The sequence below is a fragment of the Saccostrea cucullata genome, unplaced genomic scaffold (assembly GCF_032062105.1).
Source record: "Saccostrea cucullata isolate Sc308-1 unplaced genomic scaffold, CSIRO_AGI_Scuc_v1 ctg2831, whole genome shotgun sequence".
Lineage (NCBI taxonomy): Eukaryota > Metazoa > Mollusca > Bivalvia > Ostreida > Ostreidae > Saccostrea > Saccostrea cuccullata.
The window spans coordinates 117,365-131,523 of record NW_026941473.1 but is presented as its reverse complement, the minus strand read 5'-3'; the positions used below and the strand labels follow the sequence as shown (position 1 = coordinate 131,523).

Genomic DNA, 14,159 nt, shown 5'->3' with positions numbered 1-14,159 from the left:
GTGTATCAGAGGATTCCATCAAAACAACAATCGTTGTAGACACATTTTTCACGTTCAAAAAATAAGGATGTGTCAACTAGAAGAGGCAAGCAAGGAGGAATTACTTAAAATTCTTCTAATTGTAAAAGGCTTTGAAGAAATAGAATATTGTGATAACATCATGAGAGTAATACGTAAAAACTGTCTTGATGTAAAGGAAAGCACATCATTTTTTAACACAGACATTGATACATGTACAATGTGCATGATTTTATTACGTGACAGATTTAAGCATCAAAACTGAGTTGGATGTTTTCTGCACGGCCATCTCATGAGTGCAACATCACGATTTTGAAAATAGAATTCAGCATTTAGAAAAATTAATGGCTTGTGTGAGATTCCTTGTGATATTCAAAAAAGAGCTCTTCCGATGCTTCAGATTTCAGATTATTTCCAGCTTTGTGAAACAATCAGAAATGTGTTGAAATAATTACTATGGCCAACTGGTACATGTAAGTATACAAGAATAAAATAATATTATTATATAATTTATTTAGAGTCCCTATATAATCTATATAAACACACACACATATATATACATGTATATATATACGTGTATATATATATATATAAACGCAAACAGTTCATAACACTACATATTCACTGGATATTGGGCCGTTTTCACCTGATGGTCACTGCCCATGAAAGGGCATTTTGACGTCACAATCAAAACCTCAATCAACATTGTAAACAATGGTTGCAGTGGCCGCAGCCACCTATGACATCTAAGCAGGAAAAATGTTCTAAAGACAAACCTTTCATAGGATTATATTTTCAAACATTTAGACATCTTTCATATAGCGAAACTCAAAGGAAAACACGGAGGTTACAAACTGTACTCTTGAGATTTTTTTCATTTTCAAAGACGGAGGTTCGGAAATTAAAATGGGGTCGTCATGCAGCCTTCAATGTCTTATTTATGCAAATACAGACTATATAATAAAACAATTATTGACTCTTTTGGTGTTGAATATGGTTTATAATTGTTAAATGCACCAGAAAAATATCAATACTGATATTTTTCTGGTGAATAAATAAACCATATTCAGGGGCGGATCCAGCAATTTTTGAAAGGGGGGTTCCAGGGTTGTTTCCCTCTTACCCCCCCCCCCCCCCCTCAATACATACTCTCAAGCAAAGATTCACAGACTTGTATGGAAATATCTAAGGTTGTGCTAAATACTATCTTTGTTTTATGGCCTTTTTTTTTTTTAAAGCGTACCCCCAGTACGAACAAAACAACAAATACAAAATAAACAAAACAAAACCAAAAAAAAAAAAAAAAACAAAAAACAAAAAAAAAACGTTTCAAAAACAAAAGAAGCCTTAAAATTGAATGGATTTGTATCATTTCCGAAGAGTATAAAGAATTTTCTTTAAGAATTTGAAAAAACTTTTTTTGGGGTGGGATGCGGGTGGGCTTTAAAACAGAGTTACATGTTAGTTCCTTCAATAGATCTAGATATGATAAAAAACGGTACAAGTATAGCCAACACAGCCAAAGATCGCGGGAATCCAATATCATATTAAACTTTGCATGCTACATACAAGATCTAGATATATAAAAATAAGTAGAATATTTTCTACCATTCTCTCATAAAAAAGTATAATAGAGAAGGTGATTGGAGGAAACTTAATGTGTGAGAATCTCTGTATTCAATAAATAAGTGGGACATACAAATACAAATGTATATAATCTCGGAAAACGTTTTATCCGCTCTCACTCTCCAAAAAATAAAGGGGGGGTTCCAACCCCCAGAACCCCCCCTCTGGATCTGCCAATGATATTCAACACCAAGAGTCCATAATTGTATAATATACTAAATATATTGTAACTGTACTTATTCCATGGGGGTCATAATTTCATGGAATCTCAATAAACAATCTGTTCAATCTTTGTGAAGAAAATCCTAGATCAGCAACACTTCATGCCTGAAATGTACTTAAAGTACATACGGACAAGCTTCTGTGGATTAAGACTGAACACATAACATAATACCTTATGGAAAACAAAATTACTTCCACTATAATAATATAATAGATTTCTGAGTTAAAACTTTATAGATCATTGCAACATTTTAATCAAATGCTAAATATATCTCAGATATGAAAAAATCCATGTTTTAGTGGAGAACATGGTACGTCTGTAGATCACTTAATTTTTGCGACACCTTATTTTTGCGAGATAGTCATTAACTCTTGATAAGCGAGACAAAATTTTCACAAATTGTGGTTATTGCTCTATGTAATCTTAAGGAATTCTATTATACACAAGAATAAAATTTTCGCGAGCATAATGTCTCGCGTAATTACGCGAAAATAAAGTTCTCACAAATAAAAAGTGATTTACAGTAATTAAGACACTAGGAACCTCAATGTGAGTAAATGCTTTCAATGAATTCCCTTATAAATTCTTTTAACATATATGAATGTTTTATCAACTCACAACTTCATTATAATTCAACAAATAATCTTGGGATTGTTTTGAACACTGCTCTAGAACTCATTTCCCTCCACCAATCCCATCTTAAAGTTTAGGTCACAATCAGTTTTAGGTAATTGACTCCTTGTAAGCAGATCAGTCTTCTCAATTGTTACAATACATCATAACAATATATTATGTTATAATATAACCCCCTGGGGGGGATAGGGTATGCCAGGGGCTTCAAATAGGAATCCAAGTTTAACATTGAAATATTACAGGGAAAAATTCAAAAATCTCAAATCTTCTCAAAAACTACTGAGTCAGAAAGCTGGAATAGGGTGAGACTACAATAGGAAGTCAATTTTTTTCCATTGAAATATATAGTATAAATCTTTTCTCCTCAACCACCGGGCCAGAAAGCTGACAGATGTAACATGTGGAAGTTTCTTGAAGTAGTGTAGATTCTTAATTGTCCAATTCATTACCATGGGGCCACAATATCAAGTATGAAGAAAATCTGATGAAGAAAAGCAAGGTCAAAGTTATTCAGGTGAGTGTTGTGGCACATGGGCCTCTTGTTAAGCACATGGTTCCTGTAGTTTATGTGCAAAAAAGAAAGTTTTTACAAATCCTTTCAAGTAATGTAATACAGACATATTAGATGACTTATTTATTCTGGAGTTACTGCTCCAAAATTCATTAAAAAAGTACTGGTATAAGTAAGATATAAAAAATAGTAAAAATACAACTAAAAGTAAATGCAAAACTTAACTTAAACTGTGGGCTTTTGAAACAAGTCATGCATGTTCCTACATGTAATAAACAATACACAGTGATTCCAAAAACATTTACACTGCTGAAAAGTTTAGTGTACTACAATGCTTCCTTCTTATTGATTAGCACACTTCTTGTCCAAAACGATATCAATAAAAAAAAAATAAATGTAAAAAAATCATTAACAAAGCTATCTTCCTATCTGAATCATCACCATGAGACACTTGAAGATGAAGGCTTGTAGAATATACTGGAGTTACTGGTTAAGAGTCCTCTGGTATTGTGCTGTAAAACCTGTCCAGCTCATTACTCAGATCTTCAAAATGGTTATCATTATTCCTATCAAAATCAAAGACAGAAAAAAATGTATGATAAAAATAGATAAATTTTGTTCAAAAAGTTATCACGTACAGCTAAACTTTAAAAATTATCCAGAAATCAAAAGTCTGGCTGTTCTACTTTCCAAAATTCTTTTTTTTTTTTGTTTTTGTTTTTTTGGAACAGTACTGATCTGCTATTAACAAGAGATGTTTGTAAAACACTTATGCCCCCCTCCCCCCAAAATTGGAAATTTTTCTAAATCCAAAAGGGCATAACTCTGTCAAAAATAGTGCGATTGTACCGAAAACAGAACTTGACCTAGATATTAATCTGATAAATCTGTATACCAAATTTCATCTCAGTATGTGCAACCTCTACAAGGAAAATGAACGAAAACTGCAAATAATTGGAATTTTTCTAGGTCTAAGGGGCATAACTCTGTCAAAAATGGTGTGATCGTATACAAAACAGAACTTGACCTAGATATTCATGTGATATATCTGTATACAAAATTTCATTTCAGTGTGTGCAATGGTTGCGAAGAAAATGAACGGAAACTGCAAATAATTGAAATTTTTCTATGTCCAAGGGGCATAACTCAGTCAAAAATGGAGCGATCGTACCCAGAACAAAACGTGACCTAGAAATTTATGTGATATATCAGTATACAAAATTTCATTTCAGTGTGTGCAACGGTTGCGAAGAAAATGAACGGAAACTGCAAATAATTGAAATTTTTCTAAGTCCAAGGGGCATAACTGTGTCAAATATGGTGCAATCATAACCAAAACAGAACTTGACCTAGATATTCATGTGATATATCTGTATACCAAATTTCATTTCAGTATGTGCAAGGGTTGCGAAGAAAATGAACGGAAACTAAGTGGACCGACAGACCGACCGACCGACCGACAGACAGCAGCAAAGCAATATGCCCTCCCTTCTTCGAAGGGGGGCATAAAAATGTATGTTTCAGTGCATTAATAACTTTTCCATGCTTGCTAATAATGGTTCAGGGATATATACATTGTACATGTATAATCATAATACTTACACAATATTAGCATATTTAGCGAATATTTCATCAGTTTCCATCTCCCCTTTACCAGTCAGTTTCAATGTCAAGGCACAGCATGACTGGACTGAAATCCAAAAAATATAGGTAAATTCAAATGGACTAATAAGTCATCAAATCATTAAAATAGGAGAAAACTTAATTGTGGCTATTTTAAGAACAAATTAGAGTAACTGTTTCATGATACTTTCCCTGCCAAATTGGAATTGTGATTTATACATTCATAATTAAATTCTTAACCCCCCCCCCCAAAAAAAAGAAGTAGCACTTATAAGGGACATTATTTGATTACATTTCAATGGCCTGATTAAGGTTCCCATTGATGTCTTAGTATTTATAGAGACATTATTTTATTACATTTCAATGGCCTGATTAAGGTTCCCATTGATGTCCTAGTATTTATAGAGACATTATTTTATTACATTTCAATGGCCTGATTAAGGTTCCCATTGATGTCTTAGTATTTATAGAGACATTATTTTATTACATTTCAATGGCCTGATTAAGGTTCCCATTGATATCCTAGTATTCATAGAGACATTATTTTATTACATTTCAATGGCCTGATTAAGGCTCCCATTGATGTCTTAGTATTTATAGAGACATTAGTTTATTACATTTCAATGGCCTGATTAAGGCTCCCATTGATGTCCTAGTATTTATAGAGACATTATTTTATTACATTTCAATGGCCTGATTAAGGTTCCCATTGATGTCCTAATTTATAGAGACATTATTTTATTACATTTCAATGGCCTGATTAAGGCTCCCATTGATGTCCTAGTATTTATAGAGACATTATTTTATTACATTTCAATGGCCTGATTAAGGCTCCCATTGATGTCTTAGTATTTATAGAGACATTATTTTATTACATTTCAATGGCCTGATTAAGGTTCCCATTGATGTCCTAGTATTTATAGAGACATTATTTTATTACATTTCAATGGCCTGATTAAGGTTCCCATTGATGTCTTAGTATTTATAGAGACATTATTTTATTACATTTCAATGGCCTGATTAAGGCTCCCATTGATGTCTTAGTATTTATAGAGACATTATTTTATTACATTTCAATGGCCTGATTAAGGCTCCCATTGATGTCCTAGTATTTATAGAGACATTATTTTATTACATTTCAATGGCCTGATTAAGGCTCCCATTGATGTCTTAGTATTTATAGAGACATTATTTTATTACATTTCAATGGCCTGATTAAGGTTCCCATTGATGTCCCAGTATTTATAAGAGACATTATTTTTATTACATTACAGTGCATGGCCTGATTAAGGTTCCCATTGATGTCTTAGTATTTATAAAGACATTATTTTATTACATTTCAATGGCCTGATTAAGGTTCCCATTGATGTCCCAGTATTTATAGAGACATTATATTATTACATTTCAGTGGCCTGATTAATGTTCCCATTGATGTCTTAGTATTTATAAGTAACATTATTATATTACATTTCAATGGCCTGATTAAGGTTCCCATTGATGTCTTAGTATTTATAGAGACATTATATTATTACATTTCAGTGGCCTGATTAAGGTTCCCATTGATGTCCCAGTATTTATAGAGACATTTTTTTATTACATTTCATTGGCCTGATTAATGTTCCCATTGATGTCTTAGTATTTATAAGTAACATTATTTTATTACATTTCAGTGGCCTGATTAAGTCTCCCATTATTGTCTTAGTATTTATGAGACATTATTTTATTACATTTCAATGGCCTGATTAAGGTTCCCATTGATGTCCCAGTATTTATAAGAGACATTATTTTATTACATTTCAGTGGCCTGATTAAAACTCCCATTATTGTCTTATTATTTATGAGACATTATTTTATTACATTTCAGTGGCCTGATTAAGGTTCCCATTGATGTCCCAGTATTTATAAGAGACATTATTTTATTACATTTCAATGGCCTGATTAAGGTTCCCATTGATGTCCACACATCCTCTTTCGGGTCATACATCTCTATATTATCAATTCCATCATCCTCATTATCTGTCTCTCCAGTCTTTTTACCGCCGACTAGTAAAATCTTGTCATCCATAACTACAAATCAGTAAAATCTTATCATTCATAACTACAAACTGGTAAAAACCAGAAGTCTCTGTTGAGACTGTAGCTCTACTGGTTTATACTTAAAACAAAGGAAGAAAAAAGTAGCAGTTGGGATTTGAAACTTTAAAACAGAAATAAATAGAAAATTGATCCTTGTCAGTCATCAAAATTAAAACTGATGCACAGAATTATGTATCTTAGTGTAGTCTACTTGTGTGCAAAGTTATACTGAAATCGGACCAAAACTGTAGGAGGAGTAGCATTTTGAAAGCATTTCACAGAAATTTCTATTTTAAGTAACCATGGCAACACCGTTCATCGAAATCAAAAACCGATGCACAGAATTATGTATCCTTGTGTAGTCTACTTGTGTGCCAAGTTATATTGAAATCGGACCAAAACTGTAGAAGGAGTAGCATTTTGAAAGCATTTCACAGAAATTTCTATTTTTAGTAACCACGGCAACACCGTTCATCAAAATCAGAAACCGATGCATAGAATTATATATCTTAGTGTAGTCTACTTGTGTGCCAAGTTATATTGAAATCGGACCAAAACTGTAGGAGGAGTAGCATTTTGAAAGCATTTCACAGAAATTTCTATTTTTAGTAACCATGGCAACACCGTTCATCGAAATCAAAAACCGATGCACAGAATTATGTATCTTAGTGTAGTCTACTTGTGTGCCAAGCTATATTGAAATTGGACCAAAACTGTAGGAGGAGTAGCATTTTGAAAAATTGTTTACAGACAGACAGACGGACGGACGGACAGACAGACGGACGGACGCATTACTATCGCATAAGCTCTTCTGGTCTCTGACCAGTAGAGCCAAAAACTTATGTCTGATGTGGCTAAAGGTTTGTGAAAAAAATATGTACATAGTCCCCCAAATTATTAAATTTTTTAAGTTAATCATAGTATTCATACCTAAGACTTTTTAAAAACTTCTGATGCTTGTCCATTAGGAGTCAGAGAAAAAATGGTTTATCAGACTTGTCGAAATTTTTGAATCACTGTCAGACATTTGGTCTGACACAGTCGAATGTTTTGTCGGACCAGTCAAACTTTTGTCAGACCAGATACTTGTATCCGTTATTTTGATGCTGGTAAAATCATATGAATAACAGCAGCAAAATGTCCTTTCTTATTTTCAATAGACTTCAATCTAACAAGTTTCCTGTCTTGGGATCTTTAATATTTTTTTATGACTTTGCTATAACAAATTTACTTAGCTATCGTCAACATGCTGTGTAACGCGGCCATTTTTTCTTGTTTTTGAAAAATCCCGATCCCGACCTTTATTAAATTTGCATTACGCTAAATTTTTTTTCAAACGTCCATTTTCTTAAATGTTATCGAGGCCTTGCCGACAGGACCGAAAAAATCTGGTTTATAAAATCAATTAAATTTATATTATTTAAAATATTTCCAAAATTAAGTTGAAAACTTTAACAGTATCTTACCAACTGTTGAAGCAAAACATACAGGCAATGGCAGAGTGGTACAAATCATTGTCCAGGTATCTTTGTCCACACTGTATGTTTCAATGGTGTCCAGAACCTCATATGTACCCGAGACACCACCCAGCACGTATATCGTGTCATTAACGTTGGCCATTCCATGTCCACTTCTCTCTGAGGACAAAAGATTTAAAGAAAAGATTATTTATAACTCCAAGCAGAGCCTATTTTTAGCAATACTTGCAGGTGTCCATATTTAATACAAAGTGATCTTGATCTTTAGTACGTTTTATGCCATACCTTTCAACATTGACGTCCTCTTGCGCCACCTGTTGAGTTCGGGACAGTAGCACCACACCATGTTTGTTATGTGGCCCCGTCTTTTTTCTCCACCAGATATGTATATCTTCAAAGATTTCAAAGCATTCCAGATATATAATTACAAGTTATACTTGTCAGTATTAACAAAGAGATTAACTTTCAGTACAATAACCCTTTTCACAAAATAATTATCTTCAGTTTTTGAGTAAGTTTTAAATTTCATCTAACAAAACAAATTTTCTTATCAAAATCAATTTTTCCAAGAAAGCTAAAATTGTTTTGTTTTTTTAAAATCCAGTTAAAGCCGCTTAACCCGAAACAGGCACATATTATCTTACACAATAAAAGTACGTCATTACATAGATAATATATAAAAATAAATTACAAGATTGATTTAATTAAGTTTATTACAACAATCCTTACATGGAAAACGCATATCAAAAACCATATTGACAAACAGTAGTTCCTGACGGAAGTTTAAGATCTGTTGTGAAGTCAATTTTGAAAAAAATAAATTTATCGGTTATATCTAATAATGAAGATAATTCAAACCCGAGTATTTTTTTTCTCTATTAGTAGAAGCCTTAGTCATAATACATCTTTTCAAAATTAAGAAATTAATTGAATATAATCCATAGTAATTTTTATATTAATATGCATATTTAAAGAATAAAGGAAAATCAGATATTTTAAATGATTTTTTTAAAGGAGCTAAAATATTGTCCGTGTACAGATAAAATATGTACTTTGTTGTGGAAAAAAATGCTTGGGTTTGTTCTTCATGAGATAAACATGTAAGCGATAAATTTAATTTTTCGAAGGTGATTTCACGCGATATCAACAATGATCAACATAGGATTATTTTTAGTGTGACCTAACAAAAATTATTTTTTTAACTTTTGAATTTTGATATCTTTTAAAAGAAAAAGACGTTGGGGATATAATTTGACAAAAGTTGAAACAATTTATGGACAATTATTTTTCAAGAGGAAAAACGAATATGTATTTTTAGCGATTAGAATCAGACCAAGCGGCTTTAATGATACATTGTTTTTAGGTAAAGAGATATAAATTTAGACATTGTTGTACACCTTAACTTACGATATCCATGTTAAATTTGCTTGACATGTTGTAACAGCTACATGCATAAATGTTTGTACACATACATAAATGTTTTTTCAATTATAAACTTCTTATTTCAGCATGTTACGAACCTTGTTTTTACAGACCACAGCAGCATGGGAGTCTAGAGAAGCTGATAATCCGCGGACGTACGACCAGGACATCTTATCCTCCTCATCACAGCCCAGCCTCTCCACAGAGCACAACTTACGTAGGCCATCAGATCCACCAATGGCATAGACACATCCTAAAACAGTCAACGATAAAACAAGGCTACAGATGGCATAGACACATCCTAAAAACAGTCAACAATGAAATAAGGCCACCAATGTTATAGACACACCCTGTATTAGCCATAAAATAAGCCCACCAATGGCAAAGACACATCCTAAAAATCAACAATAAAATAAGGCCACCATGCAATGACATGGTCTTGAAAACTTCAAAGATAAGGTCACAGGGTGTAAAAAAAAACATAGTATATCCAGAAAGGTCTTTTCACAGGTAATATACCTGTTTAATGTGAAACCTAATTTTTTTCCGTTTCAAAAGTTATGAATAATTTAAAGTTAGCGGGTATGCTAAAATTATTGAAAATATGTCAAACTTCAAGATCAAGGGGTAAAAAAAATTGTAGTACATCTGGAGGGATCTTGTCACATGTCATTAATATACATATGAAATATGAAAGCCCCATCTCTACTCATTTAAAATTTAAGACCAAGGTTAAAGTTTTTGTGACAGACAACCCCACACAGCTGTACCATTATTGCTCTTCAGGTGAAACTGAACTTTACATGCAGTCATGTACGCTTTAAATTTAGGCTAGCAAGAGAACTTTCCTCTAGAATGGAAAACTTCAAAAATGCTTCATTTTACCTTGCAGGAAGACTGCTGCATGCTTGACCCGAGCATGTTGCATGGACGGCATATCCCTCAGTCGACAGTCGCTGGCTGTAAATAACCAGGTCCTTTTTGTCACGTGTTTAGAAATGAGTCCTGTCTCAGTCACACCATATGTGTAGCCTCCACACATTATTGCTAGGAAACAAAAAGAAGCTTGTATAAATAAGCTACTGTCTGACAGTAGTTTTGCCTTCCACACAATAATGAACATGATACAAGATTTGAATTCTTATATCTTAAATACTGAGAATTTTTTTTTTACTTCTTATAATAATACATCTTTTAATGAACTGAAATCAAGTTTTACCATTTCCATTCACTTCTGTCAAAGCAGCATGTGACGAGAGTTTTGCTTGAATCTCAGCATCTCCAAGAGGAAGCCATTTCTTCAGGTTAGAATCATAATAATGGTTCCTATGCCAACCCAAAATATCATTTCTGAATAACATTGGAAAGTCTAATGCATCGTCCCAATAGTCATATGAGAATTTTATTTCCCCGCCTATTTGAATCAATGATTTTTTAGTGCCTCTTATTCGGGTCCTATGGGTGTCAAATGTAAATCTCTTCTCATAGTTCCCCAAATAAGAGTCGGCAAACTTGATAACTTCCTTTAATGCTGGTATCGTCTTGAATGGTTCACAGTTTATAGCATACTGCACAGCAGGCCATCCATCAATGACGTACCTGATTTTTTCAAACACCTCCAGGGCTGAATCTTTACGATTTTCTGCATCGTGATTGTACCAGTTCATAACAAGATGTAGAAGTATGCATTCTGAGGTTGTATTCAGAGCATCGTCACTGAGGTAATCTGCCAGTGTCTCACTGTCCAAATCAAGAAATTTATCTGTCAGTCCAAACTCTAGGAAATTAGTTAAAATGTACTTTCTGTAGTAACTTTTTAGTTGAGGTATTGAATACAGATCTGCTATCCTTAGCAACTCCTCAGCATTTTCAAACGTTAGCTTGTTCTTTAGATACTGGACACAACAATCAACAGCCGGCATGATCTGAAGAAAAGTTGCTGCATTCATCACTTCATAAATGTTTCCAAGGTTCAAAGTCATTGTTCCACAGTACGAGAATTTGATGAGAGGTTCAACTCCCGCAACTGAGAGGCTTTTTAGCTCTAAAATACCTTTTTTACTTTCCAGCATGTCATGTTCCAGCATGGCCCTGAAGTAGTCACTTACACTCGCCATCACAGCTTTATGGACCTGATGAATTAATTTATTTCCAATAAAATTCAATGAATTTTAGACCATGTTAAGTTAAAATAAGTACTGCATACACCTATATTTAATAATCCAATTTGAAGACAATCCTAAACATGCTAAATTGTAAAAAAAAAAAAAAAAATGAAAGGACATAGACACATTTGACAGCCGTTTGATACAACTGAAGCCTGAGTCAAACAAACCATACCTTAAACACTCTTTTCTCGACCGAGACATTAAAGTCACAGAACTTCTGCTCCTCATACAGCTGTAGGAGACTGCTGCTCAGTTTCTCACAGAAATCTGGAGAGCTACATTCTTCTTCCTGTAAATCTATATCCAAGCACAAAACATACACATATATTCACATCAATTTGATTAATTAATATTTACATATGTGCAAATAAATATTGTATTATTGATATGTAACGTTACTTCATCGTAGGCCTACGCGCCAATGATCTTTGATGATGTATTGAGCAGTGCACGTGCAGTGCTGCACATGGCATTCAATGAGAATATCTTGATCTTTTCACATAAAACAAATTATACGAAGAGGATTATAAATAAAAAAAATGATAATTAACCTTTCCTCATCATAAGATATAAAATAATCCTACAAAATCCTACAAATTACTGTTTTACTTACCACTCATCTTCTGCGAGTGTTGCGAGTTCTTCTGTTTGTGGAGGTAGTAAATCTACTTTCATTTTCACGAAACCCGCCAAAGTTCTGCAATGCTTGTTAGTCAGCCCGCGGGCTGACTAGTTATGGTACGAAGAACTTCAAATGCGCTTGCGCGTTTTGGAATTCTGGGAGGTAGTTCTGCAGCAAATCACACTAGCTTTCATTTCAGTAAAATCAGTATAGAATAAACAAAGAAATCCCTATTTAACACTACGGTAATCTGTAAATTTAAATTCAACTTAAATAAGAAAGTCATTATGCTTGTTTATTTCTAGAACCTTTGTGTACAATCCTACTTCCCATTTTTAAAACCTCGTGTAATTAAACTGGTTCGCATCTGAGTGAAATGTGTTCTAAAAGCAAAGTTGTATGAAATATCGCACAGTGTTTGATGCGTTAATTGAAGGACTTTTGCAAAGTATATTGAAGTTATTTTATATATGTATTTAAATCTACGACACAAACATTGGATTAATAGAGATTTTGAAGTTATTCAGTTTTTATTAGTTTTACTTTCGTTTTCATTACATCATTTCGATCCCGATACAATTAAGTGAACTGACTTATTAGTGCATACAGCGGATACTTCGATGGCTGAGCTTGCTCGTTTGTAATGTCCCCCGCTGGAAGTGGAGGATATTATTTTATTTCGGTCTGCCTGTCTAAACCCCTGTCTGTACTTCTGTCTACAGGTAACACTTTCAACTCCTTGAAATAATTAGAGAAGCCCTTGAGCTTTTGTTGTGAAATTTTACACAACTTACTATTGAAAACCTCTCTTGATTTTGAGGTAAAAACGTCAATGGTCAAGGTAATGAAAACAAAATTATGTCTGTTTGAACACCTTTGTGTCCATGCAATATCTCGATAAGCCCTTGAGCTTTAGAAATGAAATTTTATAGCACAACAACCTATGCTGAAAAGAAGACACGTATAGATTTATTTTGACGTTCAAGGTCAAGGTAATAAATTCACATCTCTGTGTGAGTGTGTGTAAAACTTTCATTTCCAGTCAATATCAAAAGAAACATTTTTGCGTTTTACAATCAAATTTTATACCATAACTCGATCCACCATATGGTCCCGTGACCACCCCCCCCCTTTTTTTTTTTTTAGATCTGCGCAATCCATGCTTTTTTCCTAAGTGGGAGACGCAGATTCTCTGAATTAGTTTGTTCAGTGAATGAAACTATTTATGTTGTGGCAATCAGATTAAGAGATTTATAGTTTTCTTACGTTATAGAAGTTTGATAAATGAATTTGTTTACCAGTCATCGTGTTGTTTATTTTGTTTCAATTCTACTTTTTTTAAGTTTCAAGTTTAAATTCAGCTAGCTAGGTCAAATTAAAGTAGTGATAGTTAACAAACTTAAATAAAAATACCCATGTCTTAAATTATGCAAAGATTAGGCTAAAAAAAAGCTTACATGTTACCTGTTTGGATGAAATTTTTCTAATTTAAGAGTACTAGAAAATGTACGTACTTGTTACATGTATTTAAGTGGCTCTTTATTGATATTCTCAATTAAGGGTTCAGTATGGCTGTTACTTTATCGCAGGGGCAAGGGTGTCTCTGTTGTCTAAACACAGTAGCACTAAGTGATTCAACCTGCAACATGACAAACTCTGACAGGGTGAAAGTGAAGCTTACGAGGTTCCGTTTGGTGGCCGCAGGATTGTTGAAATTGCTATGTCCCCTATCCTCATAAATTAAACTCCATTAGATCCG

General features: G+C 33.4%; 1 protein-coding gene across 1 annotated transcript; it reads right to left on the bottom strand.

Moving 5' to 3' along the window:
* Positions 1-1,814: 1,814 nt before the first annotated feature.
* On the bottom strand, positions 1,815-12,429 carry LOC134257882 (kelch-like protein 26). Its single transcript, XM_062740460.1, has 10 exons — positions 12,392-12,429; positions 11,951-12,075; positions 10,830-11,742; positions 10,496-10,657; positions 9,709-9,863; positions 8,474-8,579; positions 8,177-8,347; positions 6,558-6,701; positions 4,614-4,701; positions 1,815-3,577 (listed from the first exon to the last, which is right to left on the bottom strand). The coding sequence occupies exons 1-10, from the start codon at positions 12,396-12,398 to the stop codon at positions 3,502-3,504; spliced, it is 1,947 nt and encodes a 648-aa protein (XP_062596444.1). The 5' UTR covers positions 12,399-12,429; the 3' UTR covers positions 1,815-3,501.
* Positions 12,430-14,159: the final 1,730 nt, after the last annotated feature.